The 14,370-nt window shown below is 40.6% G+C and overlaps 2 protein-coding genes across 6 annotated transcripts in view; both read right to left on the bottom strand.

Annotated features, from left to right (window-relative positions):
- pik3r2 (phosphoinositide-3-kinase, regulatory subunit 2 (beta)) overlaps positions 1–7,738 on the bottom strand; it is a 35,410-nt gene extending 27,672 nt beyond the window's left edge. The window contains exon 1 of one of the 2 annotated variants that reach the window (XM_030401542.1): positions 7,470–7,738. The gene's annotated coding sequence lies outside the window, so the exon portion shown is untranslated. Of the gene's footprint in view, positions 1–1,355; positions 1,500–7,469 lie in introns of those variants that run through there. The other variant, XM_030401541.1, reaches the window with a different exon arrangement.
- Positions 7,739–8,888: 1,150 nt separating this feature from the next.
- Positions 8,889–14,370, bottom strand: part of mast3a (microtubule associated serine/threonine kinase 3a) — a 30,082-nt gene continuing 24,600 nt past the window's right edge. For 3 of the 4 annotated variants that reach the window (XM_030401531.1, XM_030401530.1, XM_030401533.1), the window contains 7 exons: positions 14,082–14,203; positions 13,799–13,987; positions 13,317–13,540; positions 13,020–13,142; positions 12,705–12,841; positions 12,287–12,471; positions 8,889–12,186 (listed from right to left, as the gene is read on the bottom strand). In XM_030401531.1, coding sequence (XP_030257391.1) covers positions 11,315–12,186; positions 12,287–12,471; positions 12,705–12,841; positions 13,020–13,142; positions 13,317–13,540; positions 13,799–13,987; positions 14,082–14,203 — 1,852 coding nt within the window. In that variant the 3' untranslated portion in view covers positions 8,889–11,314. The remainder of the gene's footprint in view (positions 12,187–12,286; positions 12,472–12,704; positions 12,842–13,019; positions 13,143–13,316; positions 13,541–13,798; positions 13,988–14,081; positions 14,204–14,370) is intronic. The other variant, XM_030401532.1, reaches the window with a different exon arrangement.

Here is a 14,370-nt window from a genome sequence, read left to right as displayed (position 1 = left end):
CACAGGAACAAGAAGTTTCACTGTGAAATAAACATCCCTTCAAGTTGCACAACAACATGTGAGATTAGCAAGAAGATGCAAAAGAAATGTATGCAAAATGGCGAAGAAGACATTTTCATGCAAAAGAAACTAAGACCTGCACCACGGCTGTAGGGCAACCAGAATTTTCTCAAACATACGGAACCCTTTGCAACAGTTCCCTCTCCCTAGCAGAGAAAAAAGGCAGCTCTGTGTTGCCTCAGAAATATTTTCGGCTTCATTCTGTCAAAATTGCTAAATCATACTGTACCAAGTCCATTCCAGATGAGAATACTGAATGGAGAGTCATCTTAGCAACCATAGCCCGGCACAATATCAGACAAAAACACTTAAAAAGAGATGTTTCATGCAAAATATCACACTCTTTCTGGTCAATCGTATCATAGTGTGTATACAAAGCAAAAAGGTCATTCATAGACCCATAAGAAATATTCTCTGATAAAGATGATTGCAAGGCCCAATAAATGCCAAGCATAAGTGCGCAATTGTTACCGTAAAACCGCAATATAGCCATTTCAAAAGGCTGGATTGTATCAGTATCAATGGTTATAGTGAATTCAATTGAATTAATCAGACACTTTGGAAAATCTAATTTCCCAGGGTTGAAAACACTAGATTATAATATTAATCGCAAAATACGGAAAAATCCAGAATCTTTTTTGGCCATTTGAGATTTGAATTGGGCAATAAAAATTCAAATGGTTCAAAGTTTAAATTCAAAATGGCAACTATAGTGGAAGATGAGACAGGCAGCGAGGAAGAGAGAGAGATTAGGGTTTCCAGATTAAGTACTACATCTGTGGTCTATGGACCAACCAAGGACAATGGTCCTGTTAACCTCTCCGGACGGGATGAAAGGATGTCAGTGAGGAGATAAAGCAGGTACAGAGGGAGGGTGAAAGGGACTGGATGGTGGATGGAAGTTCTGGTCTTGTATGCCAGGAGGTAGGAGCTATTTGGGGCGATTTCCCACAACGTCCAAATCCAAATAACCATAGGCCTGGTCTGCGAGGCCCAATGTTGTGCAATCATTTCATAAACGTTCGTGAATGGAAAATATTTTGAGTGATGCATTGCAGACGCTTCGATAAAACTAGCTGAGAGCATTAAAAAAATAAACCTAAACCTTCATTTTGCATCTTTGAATGCCAAAGTGCATGCTTTGAACCTTAGTCTAGATTATCCTCTCTCCCCCCACGACATTCGGAAAGCGAACGCACATTCCCTGTAAACCTTCGTGAGTAAGAATATCTTCTTTTTAAATAAAGGTTTAAGAGTTATGGTGATAACAGGATGCAGCACAGTGCAACACTCACCCCACTTTTGGTTCAGAGAGAAGCCGGACAGGCTCAGCCAGACTCTCGGTCCAACATCCTCGAGTCGAGAAGCAAGAGGTGCCAGGCTAGACACGTGGCACTGGCATACCCAACCACAGCCCGCAATCCTCACACCACCATAACCCCCCCCACCCCCCACCCCCCCAACCCTAAACTCCCTCTCCCTCCCTCCTCTCTCCACCTGCTCTTCACCCCCCCACCCCAAACACACACAGAGTCTTGCCTCCAACTGACAACTCCCCCCCCATCCTCGGCGGGCAAAAAAGTCCAGTCGTTTCTCCAGTTGCTGTTTTTTATTTGTTTATAGCCAGAGCGCTGCAGAATAAAAGAGGCAAAAACAAGATGAAGACCAAGTGAACGGAAAAGCAGTGCGCAGGGAGCGTCCTCAGTCTGTAATCCTCCTTTATTATTTAGTTCCAGAGCAGAAAAAGTCATACGAGGTGAGAGAAGAGTCATCTCTGTTACAGTCTTGGTCTGGTAGTGTTGTAGTAGCTCACAGTTCAGGGTAGCAGCAGCAGGCAAGATCAGCGTCACTGGATCCATCCTTTTTCAAAGACTTTTTATTCAGTCAGAGCAGAGAGCGGCAGAGAGCAGGAAAAAAAACAGAGTGAGACTCAGAGACGGAGCACTTTGCTATCAGCAGAGTCCAAACGGCTGAGGGAGACCACAGGAAAATAATTAATGAATAGGCAGCAAGTAACTCACTGTTGCTAGAGAGAGGGAAAGCTAATCCTGCGCTCTGATTGGCTGCTGCTCTGGCCATGTGCTCACCAGTCAGCAGAGAAGCCGGACAAATCAAGGAAATGTTCTAATATTAGAAAATGTATCTAGGCAGTGATCAAACATCTGACCCAAACAACTCAATTTTTTCACATCACATGCAACCTTTTCAGTCTTTGCAACCTTAATGATTGCTCATCATCTTTGATGAAGTGATGATTTAAAGCAAATGAAGCTGCAACACATAACGATGAAAAACAAACAACATGGAAACACTGAGGGCTGCGTGTGATTGGAGAGAATTCCATGAGTCATGTTGAAGTCGTGCAATGAGATGAGAGGAGATGATATTTGTTTTTTTTTTCAGTTGAGATAAAGACAAATGTGAAAGAAAAAAGGAAAATCAGGGACAGTGAGAACCCAGGACAAAAATCACTCCAAAAGTGCTGGTATATCAGTAAAGTAATGGAGTATTTGGTAGAGTACTGTGTATTATAACATAGCATAGTGATTTAAAAACAGGCAAGTCATTTTCTTCTAATTTTCTACTTATTTGTATTTATCTCACAGACATATTCTTTAACTGAAGGATAAATAAAGACCTAGACTGAACTCAAAATGGCATCTAGATTCTCTTCTGCTGTCTGCAGACATCAAATGACTCTTGATGTGTTTAGTCAGCCAGTGGAGCTCTGACCTGTTCATTATACACCAGTATGCATGATGTAAAATGGCAAATAAGCCATTCAGAGCATCACACAGTGACACAGTGAGTGAAATAAGAGTTACTGACTTGGCTTATAGACCAACTAAACATTTATGTCTAATTATTTCTTTCTGTACATTTTTACAAAAATATTTACTTAATGTTGGTCTTTTAATATTTCTGTGAAAATGAAATGGCAGCTAGTTACTAGAACTGATAAATACAGATTTATTGATTGGTAGAAATATAAACTGCAAGTACTTTAATAACTAATTAGTTATTAGTTATACTATGAATTAGTTCAGTTAATTAATTTGTTATTTTTCAAGCAAAAATGTCAAATATTTCTTAATTCCAGCCTTATCCAATGTGATTCCCACTTTGGCCTGTTTATATCTTTGCAAATAAATATCTTTGGGTTTTGGACTGTTTGCTGGACCAAACATTGGAGGATGTCACCGTGGCCTCTGAGAATCATAAGTTGGAAAAGTTTTCTCTATTTCTGATATTGTATGAGCCTTACACTGAATTTAAACCTTAACTAGTAGATTAATCAATTTTCAAAAGGATAAATCAAAAGACCCTACATGGTACTATTTTTATTCGGTACAGAGTATTACTGTTACTACATGTTAGGAGTGGGTGATATGGATATCTTCCGGTACATAACACATAATTTTATAATGCAATATTGATTTAACTCATCATGTCGTGGTAAATCATAATCCAGATTGTTGATGATTTAAAATCGTCAGATAACACACACATGAAACATGAAACTTATCACTAAATTTATCACAACACATGACATAAACAAAAAATCCGGATGAAGATCTCTTAGATTACTTTTAATAGAGCCCGACCACTACACAATTTTTGGAGCTGATGCCGACACCAATTTCAGAGAGTAAAAATTTCTGACATCAATATCCAGCCAATACGCTCACATTTTTTGCAATGATTCCATTAATGCTGCTATCAAACACTTGTGACAAAAAGATGTATGAGGGCAGAATATTTTTTGGTCAAATTATAAACTTCATTGTCCAAAATGACATCAGTAAATAGAAACAGTAAACTTCAATGGAAATTGAATAATCCAATATCAACCGAAGCATCTTGATAGGCAATTACCATATTTTCTCCAAATAAGTTTTCCAGTTCTTTCCTGTAATTTATTGTGGCTTGGGCGATGCATACATTGATAAAGCATCAGCAACAAGTTAGTATCAGCCTGGCCAATTTATCAGTCCAGTTCTATATATTGTATATCAAATTATCAACATAATAGAAACCTTATATTTTGTGTAAGCTGTAATTCATTTCACCTCTCAATCTATCACCTAGCTATCAGCTACCAATGCGGATGAACGCGTTTCTCTGAAGCCCTGAGGCTATTGTACATCATTATTCACTTTTCAACCTATCACATCATCAACCCTGAATCCCAAGTTTTGTCGACAGTCACATGTATGTAGGTCAGTGTATAATTACGTGAACTCACTTTCGTCGAAAGTCACAAGAACATGGGTTGGTAAATCCAATCCAAATGTCAGCTGCAGTTCACCCTAAGGTTATTTGATTATTTCCAAAAAAGCTGATTGGTTCATGGGTTTAAGATTCTAGTCTCAGTTTGTACTCTTTCTATAAAAAGTAAACATTGACTTTTGACATTAACCCGGGAGTTAAAAAAAAGAAGAAAGAAAAACAAAAAAAGAAAAAGGCTTCAGTTCTCTGTTGTCCTTACATGACTTTCACAGAGACAAACAGGTGCATTGTACAAAAGTCAGACGTTAACTTGGACACACAGTTAAAGTTAGAGTTTGTGTTATGTGTTGGCCCTTTACGGCCCTGCTGGTGAGGAGCTGACTACAGAGCCACCACGCATGCAGCCTGGCTTCAAGCCATCTGTCCACATGGAACTGAAAAATCTACTGCGCCACAGGCAGGGAGGACGAGCCAACAACACAGTAGCTTGTGAGGACTTATTTTTCAGCCTAAAATGGGGGCTTGGGCATTTTATGATTTAGGTTGTGTTCACCTGAGTTCTATCTGCCATTAATGAAGCTGAAAAGCTCACTTGGCTAAATAGAAACATCTGCTCCAAAAATTATGTAGCACTGAGACGGCACTGTTCTGAAAAGTCAAATATACCACAAGGCTCTGCAGTTAAAGAGGACTCGCTGTATTTATCAGAAGATATAAGATGCCTTGGCCAACTTAAAATGCTATCATGCTGTTAAATGTTTTGACTGCAACACAGAAAATCTGATAAGCTTGCAAAGTCTGCAACAGTTGAAAGTACCACAGGCCTTTTTTGCTGCGTAGTTAGCATGTAATACGTGGTTAGTAAGTGTCATACTTGTTTCTTCCACCCAGATAACTGCATTTCTCTTAGTTATTAAAGCCAACACATATTTACCCCTAAAAAGTCACTTATAAATGCATAAAACTGTGCTCAAATTCCCCCATAACTATTTTGACTCAGCATAGAGGTAACATACACTGGCCTCCAGTGTGATACAGAGAAATTAACAGGGAACTGGTTTTACTTGGTTGGTGATGAAGACAGTTAATGAATACCAAATTATTATTCCTGGGTCAACAACAAGCAGATGGATAACTCTGCATTCACATTCTCCTCGGTTGGCTCCTTCTAAGTCATCTAACAGTGTGGATGCTACAAAGAATTTGTGTTGTATTGTATTGCTTTGAGCACTTCAATTCCATGTTGACAGCTGTTTGAAGTTGGAAGTTTTATATTACAAAATGATTTGGTTCCAGCTGCTGCACCAGTACAGTCCAAAAAAACCACTACAATATTGCTTTACCTGATGTATTATTAGGGTTAACACTGAGGTAACCTAGGGCAGAAAATAATTGTTACAACCTAACATCATGGTACAAATTAGGCTACATGCGAGCAAAAATGCGTATGCGATAAGTTACTTAATAAAAGGTTTCTAACCATCGACATTTACTTTCCCACAGCATGTTTCTTGGCAAGTCGCATAACAAAATCATCAAGTTTTCTGAGCTGTTGTTCCGACTTGCGGCATTTCAAAATAATTTTGCCAGCTGGGAACTATTTTTTCCAACTATTCTGAGACCAAATTAATGCACAATTTAAATCGGCGACTTATCACTGCTTTTGGTCACCTTCTTGACAAGATAATTTGTGAGATAATAATAACACATTTGTTCAACCACACAAACAGTTTTTAATTACTTTAAGGGTTGTTCTAACTAATAATAATAATAATAATAATAATAATAATAATAATCATTACAATAATTATGTAATACCATGATACAGTAAAACCATATTTTCTGAGATTTTATCATGCTGTGAAAATCTCAACCCTGCATTTTATCTCCACAAAAGGTTAAGAAAGTTGTTCTTTTGTTAACTATCAGATGTTTTAGTTATTTCAGGTGAGACTCCAAGTCAGAACCTGCAGCATTTTCCAGTGCAGCTATGTCTAAAAGCTGTCCTTTAAGCCGTATTATGTTGCTATTTTGATCAAATAGCACCATTTCAGTTTAACTGGGTCCCCCAGCTGAAGGACATATAACAAAAATAACCACAGCTGTACTGTGTCTGCTGAAAGTTGAAGTTAGCATTCATCCAGCCCCTCTGAGAAGTGACACTTGGCATTTTGAGAAGCTCAACTTCTTTTGGAAATTTCAAAAGAAATGAGCGCTGAGAGTCATTTGGAGCATTTTAAGATATTTAGAAGAAGAATGAAGGCCTTGCCACAAGTCATACTTCACATTGATAAATCAGTGCAATGGAGGATTGACATTTGGTTGGATAATGCTGGAATCAGTAATTACAAGAGAGCCAGAGAGAAGAGGGAGGAGGGGAGGGGGGGGTCTCCACACAGTTGAGTGGCTTGTCTTTTATTACACAAGTGGTACAATTTCCATTAACTCCTACTAGATGCATGCCAGACCCTCAAACCAGGGATGTAACACACACATCATGTCAGGCCTGCAGCTATGTAGGGCCTCCACAATGCATGGCCTCATGCAGTCCATGTAAAGGCACTATTATAGTGCTACATACAGTATACTATGTTTCACAGTGCAGAGTTTGGCTTACTTGCTCTGTTTAAGTCTTATGGTCCAACTTTTTCGAAGTGAGTCAACATTTAAAACATTTGAATTTCGGCATTTCTCATAAACAAACCACAAGAGTGAAGTTTGAGGTTTTAACTCTGCATTTTTTGACAACTTGTAAAGCCACTAGCTTGTTTAAAAGTGCTGCTGAAGCTTCCCGCATTATCTGGGCTTATCAAGAATAAGCGATAAACTCAAAAACAAGAATATAAGTCCACACTAAAGCAACTTCATAAAATAAACATTAAGCTAACGTTTCACCAACTTAACGGGCTCAGCGTTCTCATTCACGTCAACTGCTGTCGACGAGCGCGAGCAACATCATGCAACACACAGTCGGCTAACTGTTGCATTTAAAAGTTAGCTTATAAAACACAACAAACACGTCAAAAATCAGACGGTAAACTTTAAATCTAGGGCTCAAGTCAACGGCATGAAGTTGCGTGCGCTGAGCACACTTGCAGCGCTTCCACCATTTTCCAGTACAGTGGCTGCTGCTGCTGCCGTGCTGTACTGGAAATGTGCAATAACTTGGAAAAACTCACCCGCGGATATTTCTTGACTCTTCTCACTTTTGGCTGCGGCGCTTTAACATTTCAGTGTGGCAGGCAGAGTCCGCGTAGTGCCGTATCTGCGGACGATGTCTTCTTGAGGTGCATTTAACTTCTAGCAAACCATGTGTTCACTTATTGCTTCGCCGTCTTTCTCTCGCTCTTTCTTTCTTCTCCCGTTCATGACTCCCTGCTCCCCTACACAGCCATTTTCCAGCTCAGCACGGCGCAGGGAAGGAGAGTGCGTGGGAACTAATATGAAGAGCGCGGAAAGGCACGAAGCCGAGCGGAAAAGCCCGAACGATTAGTGAGGGGTCACCGAGTGGCCTCGGCACATAATGGAAATTTGAGCCGGACAATCTTAAACTGTAAGGCTGCTTTTATTCCCGTCCAACCTTATACCGTGAGTTCCAGCCCATTTTTCTAAAAAGATAACAGATTTCTCTTCTTCATCTTCATCTCTGTCTCTGTGACTGGTTTAGTATGAAGGACTGGAGCTACCAAAATGAAAAAAAAAAAAAGAAAAAAAAAACAGTCATTGTCCCATAAACTGTAATAATAATACATGCATTAATGTGACAATAATTGTACCAAAGTTATTTTAAAAAAATCCGGACATGAACTAATTTATAAAAGGTGACACAAATGTATATTTCTCTTTAGAATTTGTTGTGTATTTAATTACCTTTAGATTAATTCCCATATTCATTTACTTTATCTCATATCACAATTCATCTCGTAATTGATTCATTTTTCATTTAGTCATTATATCGAGATTACTGATATTTCTTCTGGTGTTAATAGGTGTTAATATTTTGGGATAGTACCAGTAGATAGCCCGACAATATCTTTGCAATATTGTTATAGGCTTATTACTTTAAAAATATTGTGATATATGATTTACATATTATATTATATACATGTTGTGTATCACAATATAGGCTAAAAATATTGAGATATTGTTTTAAGGCCATAACACCTTGCCTTAGTCTGGCATATTATTTGTACAGAGTAATTTGTAATGGGATAATTGTTTGATCTATAAAACACCAGGAAGTGGTGCAAAATGACAATCAGTGTTTCACAAAGCGCAAGATGACTCCCTTACCTGTCTTGTTTTATCCAAAACCCAAAGATATTCAGTGTACCGTTACAGAAGAGTAATAAAAAAAAACAAACAGGAAATATTATAATCTTTTTTTAATTAAGAGATTACTTAAATCAGTTATCCAAATAGTTCGCAATTAATGAAATAGTTGACTAATCAATGAATTGTTGCAGCTCTAGTGTAATCATTGTAGCATAAGTGATGACATTTGATCCCAACCACAATGAAGAAAGACAATTACTGTTTATGGTGCCAAAAGATTGCAACTATTGTTGTATGAGGAACAGATGACAAGTGCACACACGTTGTAGTCCTGGACTTTGTAGTCCCGTTGCAATTCATTTATTTCAAGCACTGTTAAGACAATAAAAAACACAGACAATGTCACACCGGTCTGCATCAGATACCCACATGGTAGGACTTTCACAAAGGCCAGTTTGTCATTCGGGGACATGGGGAGCGAAACATTTAACACACAAACACACTAAAACAAGTGTGGAAAATATGGAGGATGACAGTTGAGCACCAGTGTTAAGTTTATCACACATACACACACAGACATACACAGGCAAATACAGAGATGAGAAGAGTTGTTGTGAAGCTTCATTTGGATGTGTGATGCCCAACCATTGGTATGGACTGCTGCTGTGACCTCTTCATTGTGTCACATGATGAGGTCAAGAGATAGTAAGATGGTTTGGTAGGGGTACAAAGTAAACTGATCAATCCTAAAGATGTATATTGCATCAGATATTCAGTGATAAATCCCACACAGACACAGTTTTTACCCCAAAGTACATTAAACAAACTTCTAGCTTGAATCCCACACAATCTATCACCACTGTTCAAGGCTTGGTATGTGCTAAACTTCCATTATAAATTCCCACATTAACAGTTCCCTCACTGTGTGTGCGCCTTAAAAAGAAAAAGAACACAGGCACAAAATCTTCTTGTGTAACAAATTAAGCTGAAATAAGACAGAAGAATGTTTGGTTACGGATCCAAACAGTTCCTGAATTAAAAAAAAAAAAAAAAAAAAAAAACGGGTTCAAGAAGGGTACAAAAATAAAAAAATAAAGAACACACACCTGAAAACCCCACAAAACTCTAATTTTAAAGCTCAAATCAGTGACTGAACATCACATACAGGTAATCAAGGCGATGAGATTAAGAGCTAAAAAATGTAGATAAACTTGTGGGAATATTATATTGGGATGTGAAGCATGCACAATCCTTTGGGGCTGATCGCCACATAAGTGACTTACACCACGAGTCCATCTTCCCCTCACAAGGTCACTTTCAAAAACAAAAACCAAAAAACACCACCAACAGCTGTTATAAGGTCCACTATTGTTTATACAATATATATGAACAGCATAGGTTATAAGTACTGCGACAAGACTGTTTCCATATCAAAAATGTACAAAAAGAAATCACCTCTACTCATTCCTTCATCTGCTCAGGGCCTCTGGTTGAATTCATTCACTTTTTTTCAGAATAATTTAAGTCCACACAAATATTTGCACTAAAATGTAAACATTCATTCATAACACACATAAAAAAAAAAATTAAAAAAAACAGCCAAGGGAGCCAGTTTTGTTTGTTGCATCCACTGTACAATTTTTGAATCCCACAGAGAAGGAGATCGTCCTGAAATATAAATGTGCTCTAACTGTTATACGGCTACTACAACTTGTGCAAACACTTAGCTAGACTAGGTTTGTAAGGGAGCTGGACGGAGGCTTGATTCAACAAGGTATTAGAGGACAGAAACGACAGCTGTATCTACACTCTTGTATGTTGATCAGGTTAGGATTTAAACCACTGCTAGAGGAGTGTCAGCACTGACACTGACTTTTTTAAGACAGACAGCAAGTGGAAGTAGAGCCCATGCATGCATGAAGCTTCTTATGTACAACTACAGTACCTCTTTTTTAAAATGGTTTCTATGGCTAAACCATGCTTTGGCACCACCACTAGGCTTCCACATATTGACATGTTGATATTATTGTCAATGGCCTGTGTTCAGGATCAATGAGTCGAAATGGTCACCATCACAATGTGTTTGATACATTTCTTGTGAGAGGCAGCACAGAATATCTTCTGTAATGTATAATACATTATATGTTGCAGGACAAACACTGTCAGTTTGTTTCAAATATCCAATCTGCACACAAAACACCCACTTCTAGACAGGCATTGAGGTATAAAACAAACGGTATGATATCGACGGATGTTACCTGCCCTTTTCTGCACCTTCTGTAAAACCACACTGAGAAGTTGTTGCGTGGCTTTTTCCTGAACTAAGAACAGCTGAAGCATCCAAGGCATTTTCAGCAACCAAAAAAAAACAAGATGAGCATAAAAAGTCATAAATAAGTTTCTTCACTTAAAACAAAATATTTACAAAATACGTCAGTTACAGGCGCCACAGTGATTTGAGAACCAAGAGAGAAAACAAGCAACGAGGAAGCAAACATAGTTTGGCAGTCATTATTCCGTTAACAGTGTTGCAGGATGCATATATTACTGAGAAACATTGGTGGTAATTTGCTCTTCTGTCTTCGAGCAGTTGCTTGTGATGATTTGCGACTTGGTCACAGTTTTCTGGACACACATGCAAGGCCTTCAAATTAAAGTACAGTAGCAGGTCAGAGACTTCTCTTCATTTTTCAGTCTCCTCCTGAGTGAGACTCTTCATTGACCTATTGTCCCTGGCTTTGTGACAAAACTAAAACCCGTCTTTGTCTCTTGACTTGGCTCTCTGCGGTGTTGTTGTACCCTGTGATCCTCTTCCTTCCAGCTTCCTGCTGGATTCTGACTGGGCTGAGTTGATCCAAGATGCCTTGAATCCCTTCGGCTGCGTGACAGGAAGTGTCGGGCTCGGCATTGCCTCTCTCTCCTCCAAATCGTCGAAGCTCACTTCCTGCACAGCTTCCTGTTTCTTGAAGGAGTCCCGTCGCTCCGTCAGAGCCAGCTTCCTCATCACCACCACCTCTTTGGAGTGATGGTTGCCGCCGCGGTGTTGTGGCGAGGCGTTGGTGCGGTGGTGCTCACTGCCTCCACAGGCCATGTCCTGGTGGCCTCTCTGCCCTCCTATGTAAAGCCCCTGGCGCCCATGCTCACCGACACAGACGAACCCGGTGGCCGTGTCCCCCTCCATGTCCTCTAGTCCTTCCCCCTCAGAAAGAGGCACCTCCATGGTGTGGCGACGTGTGCTGTAGGCCTTCCTATCTGCATGGTACCCTCCTGTTGTCTTGTCCCCTCCAGTCAGCTTCTCTGCCGACTGGACCCTCTTGAGGAGTGGTGAGCGTGGCGGCTCTGCACTGCGGGGACGCACAGAGTGGCGGGCTATGGTGGGAGGGGACAAAGTCTTGCCATGGAAACCCTGTAGAGACTTGGGGTGACTGGGAAGGCAGGATGGAGAGCACTGGGGAGAGAGGGGCTGAGGAGGTGGGATACATGCCAGCGGTGAAGGAGGAATACTGCTCGTGGACTTGCAGCGACCAGCTTTGGTGTAGCGGCCTAAGACATGTAGGGAACTGGGACGGGCCTGTGGCACGGGGGAGTTAGGGGAGCTGGAGCAAGGAGAAGAACTTGAATCTGACAGAAAAAAAAGAGAAATACAACATTTTGGTTATAAAACAACGAGATTGACAACTCACTTTTTGGGACTCAACTGTTACATGACACCATCACTCACCTCCGGAGTGGTCAGGAGCAGGGGAGCGACAAGGCGTGGATGGCCCAGGAGAGAGACTCTGCGTGGGGGAGCCGGAGAGGCTGTCGCTGGATGACTGGTGGAATCCTGAAGAGAAGCTGCGACTGCTTTGCATGGGCGGAGGAGGTGTATGCTTAGACAGCTTCTTCAAGATGCTACGCCGCCGGCTGCAGAAGAGGTGAGACAAGAAGAGGTCAGCTGAGTGCTCTGTTAATAATATTGTTCTTTGCATTCATGCTTATTTGAAACGGTACACATTGTCCAGTACATAACACCCAGAAAGATTAATTAAATTTCAATATATCTTTAGTTCATTTCTGTTTTTACTGTAGAGTTCTCTATCACTTTGTTTTGATGGGTGCTATATGAATAAAGTAATTAATATTTTATCATTATGTACCTTTCCTGTCCGTCCTTCCTCTTGCTCTTCTTGCTGCGTCGAGCCATCTTGGCCTTGTAGCTCACCTTTCTGGCGGGGCCCACCTTGATAGAAGTGTTCTCCAGTGCAGTAGTCTGCAGAGTCACCTTATTGCCACTCTGTCAAAAACAGATCATTAACATAAACACCTACCTGTAAGGCGTTTAGTGTGCCAAAAAATAATATGTTACTAACTAACTGCAAGTATGTTTGAGACATAAAACAAAACACAATCATCATTGTGATCACCAAAAAAAATTCAATCTGAATATCAAAAAATTCTAGTTCTCCTCGTACCTTGAGCAGGAGCTCCACTACTTCAGTATGGACGAGTCCCTGGACAGATTCGCCGTTGACGTGAGTGATGAGGTCACCAGCCCTCAATCCTGCCTCGTGTGCCGGACTGCCTTCCTCAACACACTGTGGACACAATTAGCAGGCATAAAAGTTGTTTTAGTTTATAATTTCTAGACCTAAATGTGTATGTTTCATTAATATATTTTATATATAATGTAATATAATTTAATTTATAATTACTTTAATCAGTTGAATACACAGAAAACCACTGACTACACCTGAGCCATGAAAACCTACCCAGACCATGTGGTGCACAGTGTAGACGTCACTGTCTCCCATGTAGACTCTGATAGCCCGTAGTGCAAAGCCGAACCTCTTCCCAGAGCTGTGGATGACCACAGGGGGCCTGAGGCAGCTGATGCTAACAGAGAGGTCCCGGCTGGGAGATGAGTCTCTGGACGAGGGGTTGGATGACAGAGACAAGGACGATTTGGGGCTTGTAGGTGCTCCTGCTGAGTCATCTACATCAGGATATGAACAATTCTTGGTTAAATGATTGACAAGTCACATTATTTTTATCTTGTTCACAGAACTGGTATTTTATGGTTGGTGTGTAAATTACACAGCATCAGTCAGTAGAGGGCACTGTTATCAAATGGATACTCTTAGCAAAAACAGACACCAGTGCAAGATTTTTCAAAAGATGATTATGGATGGATTCTGAGCCAGCTTCAATCTAGGATTAGTGACAAAGATAGTCATAAGAACATATTGTGTACCTGGGGTGATGATGAGGGACAGGCCAGAGACAGAGGCAGACTTTGGAACTTTACTAGCAGGGGATCTGGGTTTCTCTGGGGTCTCCAGCTGGTGGGCGATACGTCGAGATGCCCCTCTCCTGAAGGACGGCCTGGTGCCTGTGCTGTTGCTCCTGAGACGAATCCGCCGCAGGTTGGAGACCACCCCATCTAAAATTAGAGGGTATAGAGCATTAGCACTGGTGTTTTATGATAGCAAACTAACAGCAGAGACTATGCAGGGGCCTGTGTTTGTCCGTCTCACCTTCCTCCTCGGCAGATATGGCGAAGCGAGGCATGATGTCAAGGCTCTGGGTGCTGTTCATTACCAGTGGGCTGGCGCTGCGCTCCGACTGGGATGAGCTGGACGAAGCACGAGGACGCAGACTGTGAGGGAAAAACCAGTAAACAGCCTGGATGTCAGTAAGGCCTGGGTGTACGAAATTCTTCAGAGTTTGGCCAACAGATATATTTATATAGGACTGATGTAATAAAACTGCTTACCTATTGATTAAACAACACTAATCATGAATCAATTTTTACACACATAACTT

The sequence above is a fragment of the Sparus aurata genome, chromosome 21 (genome assembly GCF_900880675.1).
Source record: "Sparus aurata chromosome 21, fSpaAur1.1, whole genome shotgun sequence".
NCBI classification, from domain to species: domain Eukaryota; kingdom Metazoa; phylum Chordata; class Actinopteri; order Spariformes; family Sparidae; genus Sparus; species Sparus aurata.
Note: the sequence above shows the minus strand (reverse complement) of the source record. Positions and strands in the feature narration are given on the sequence as shown.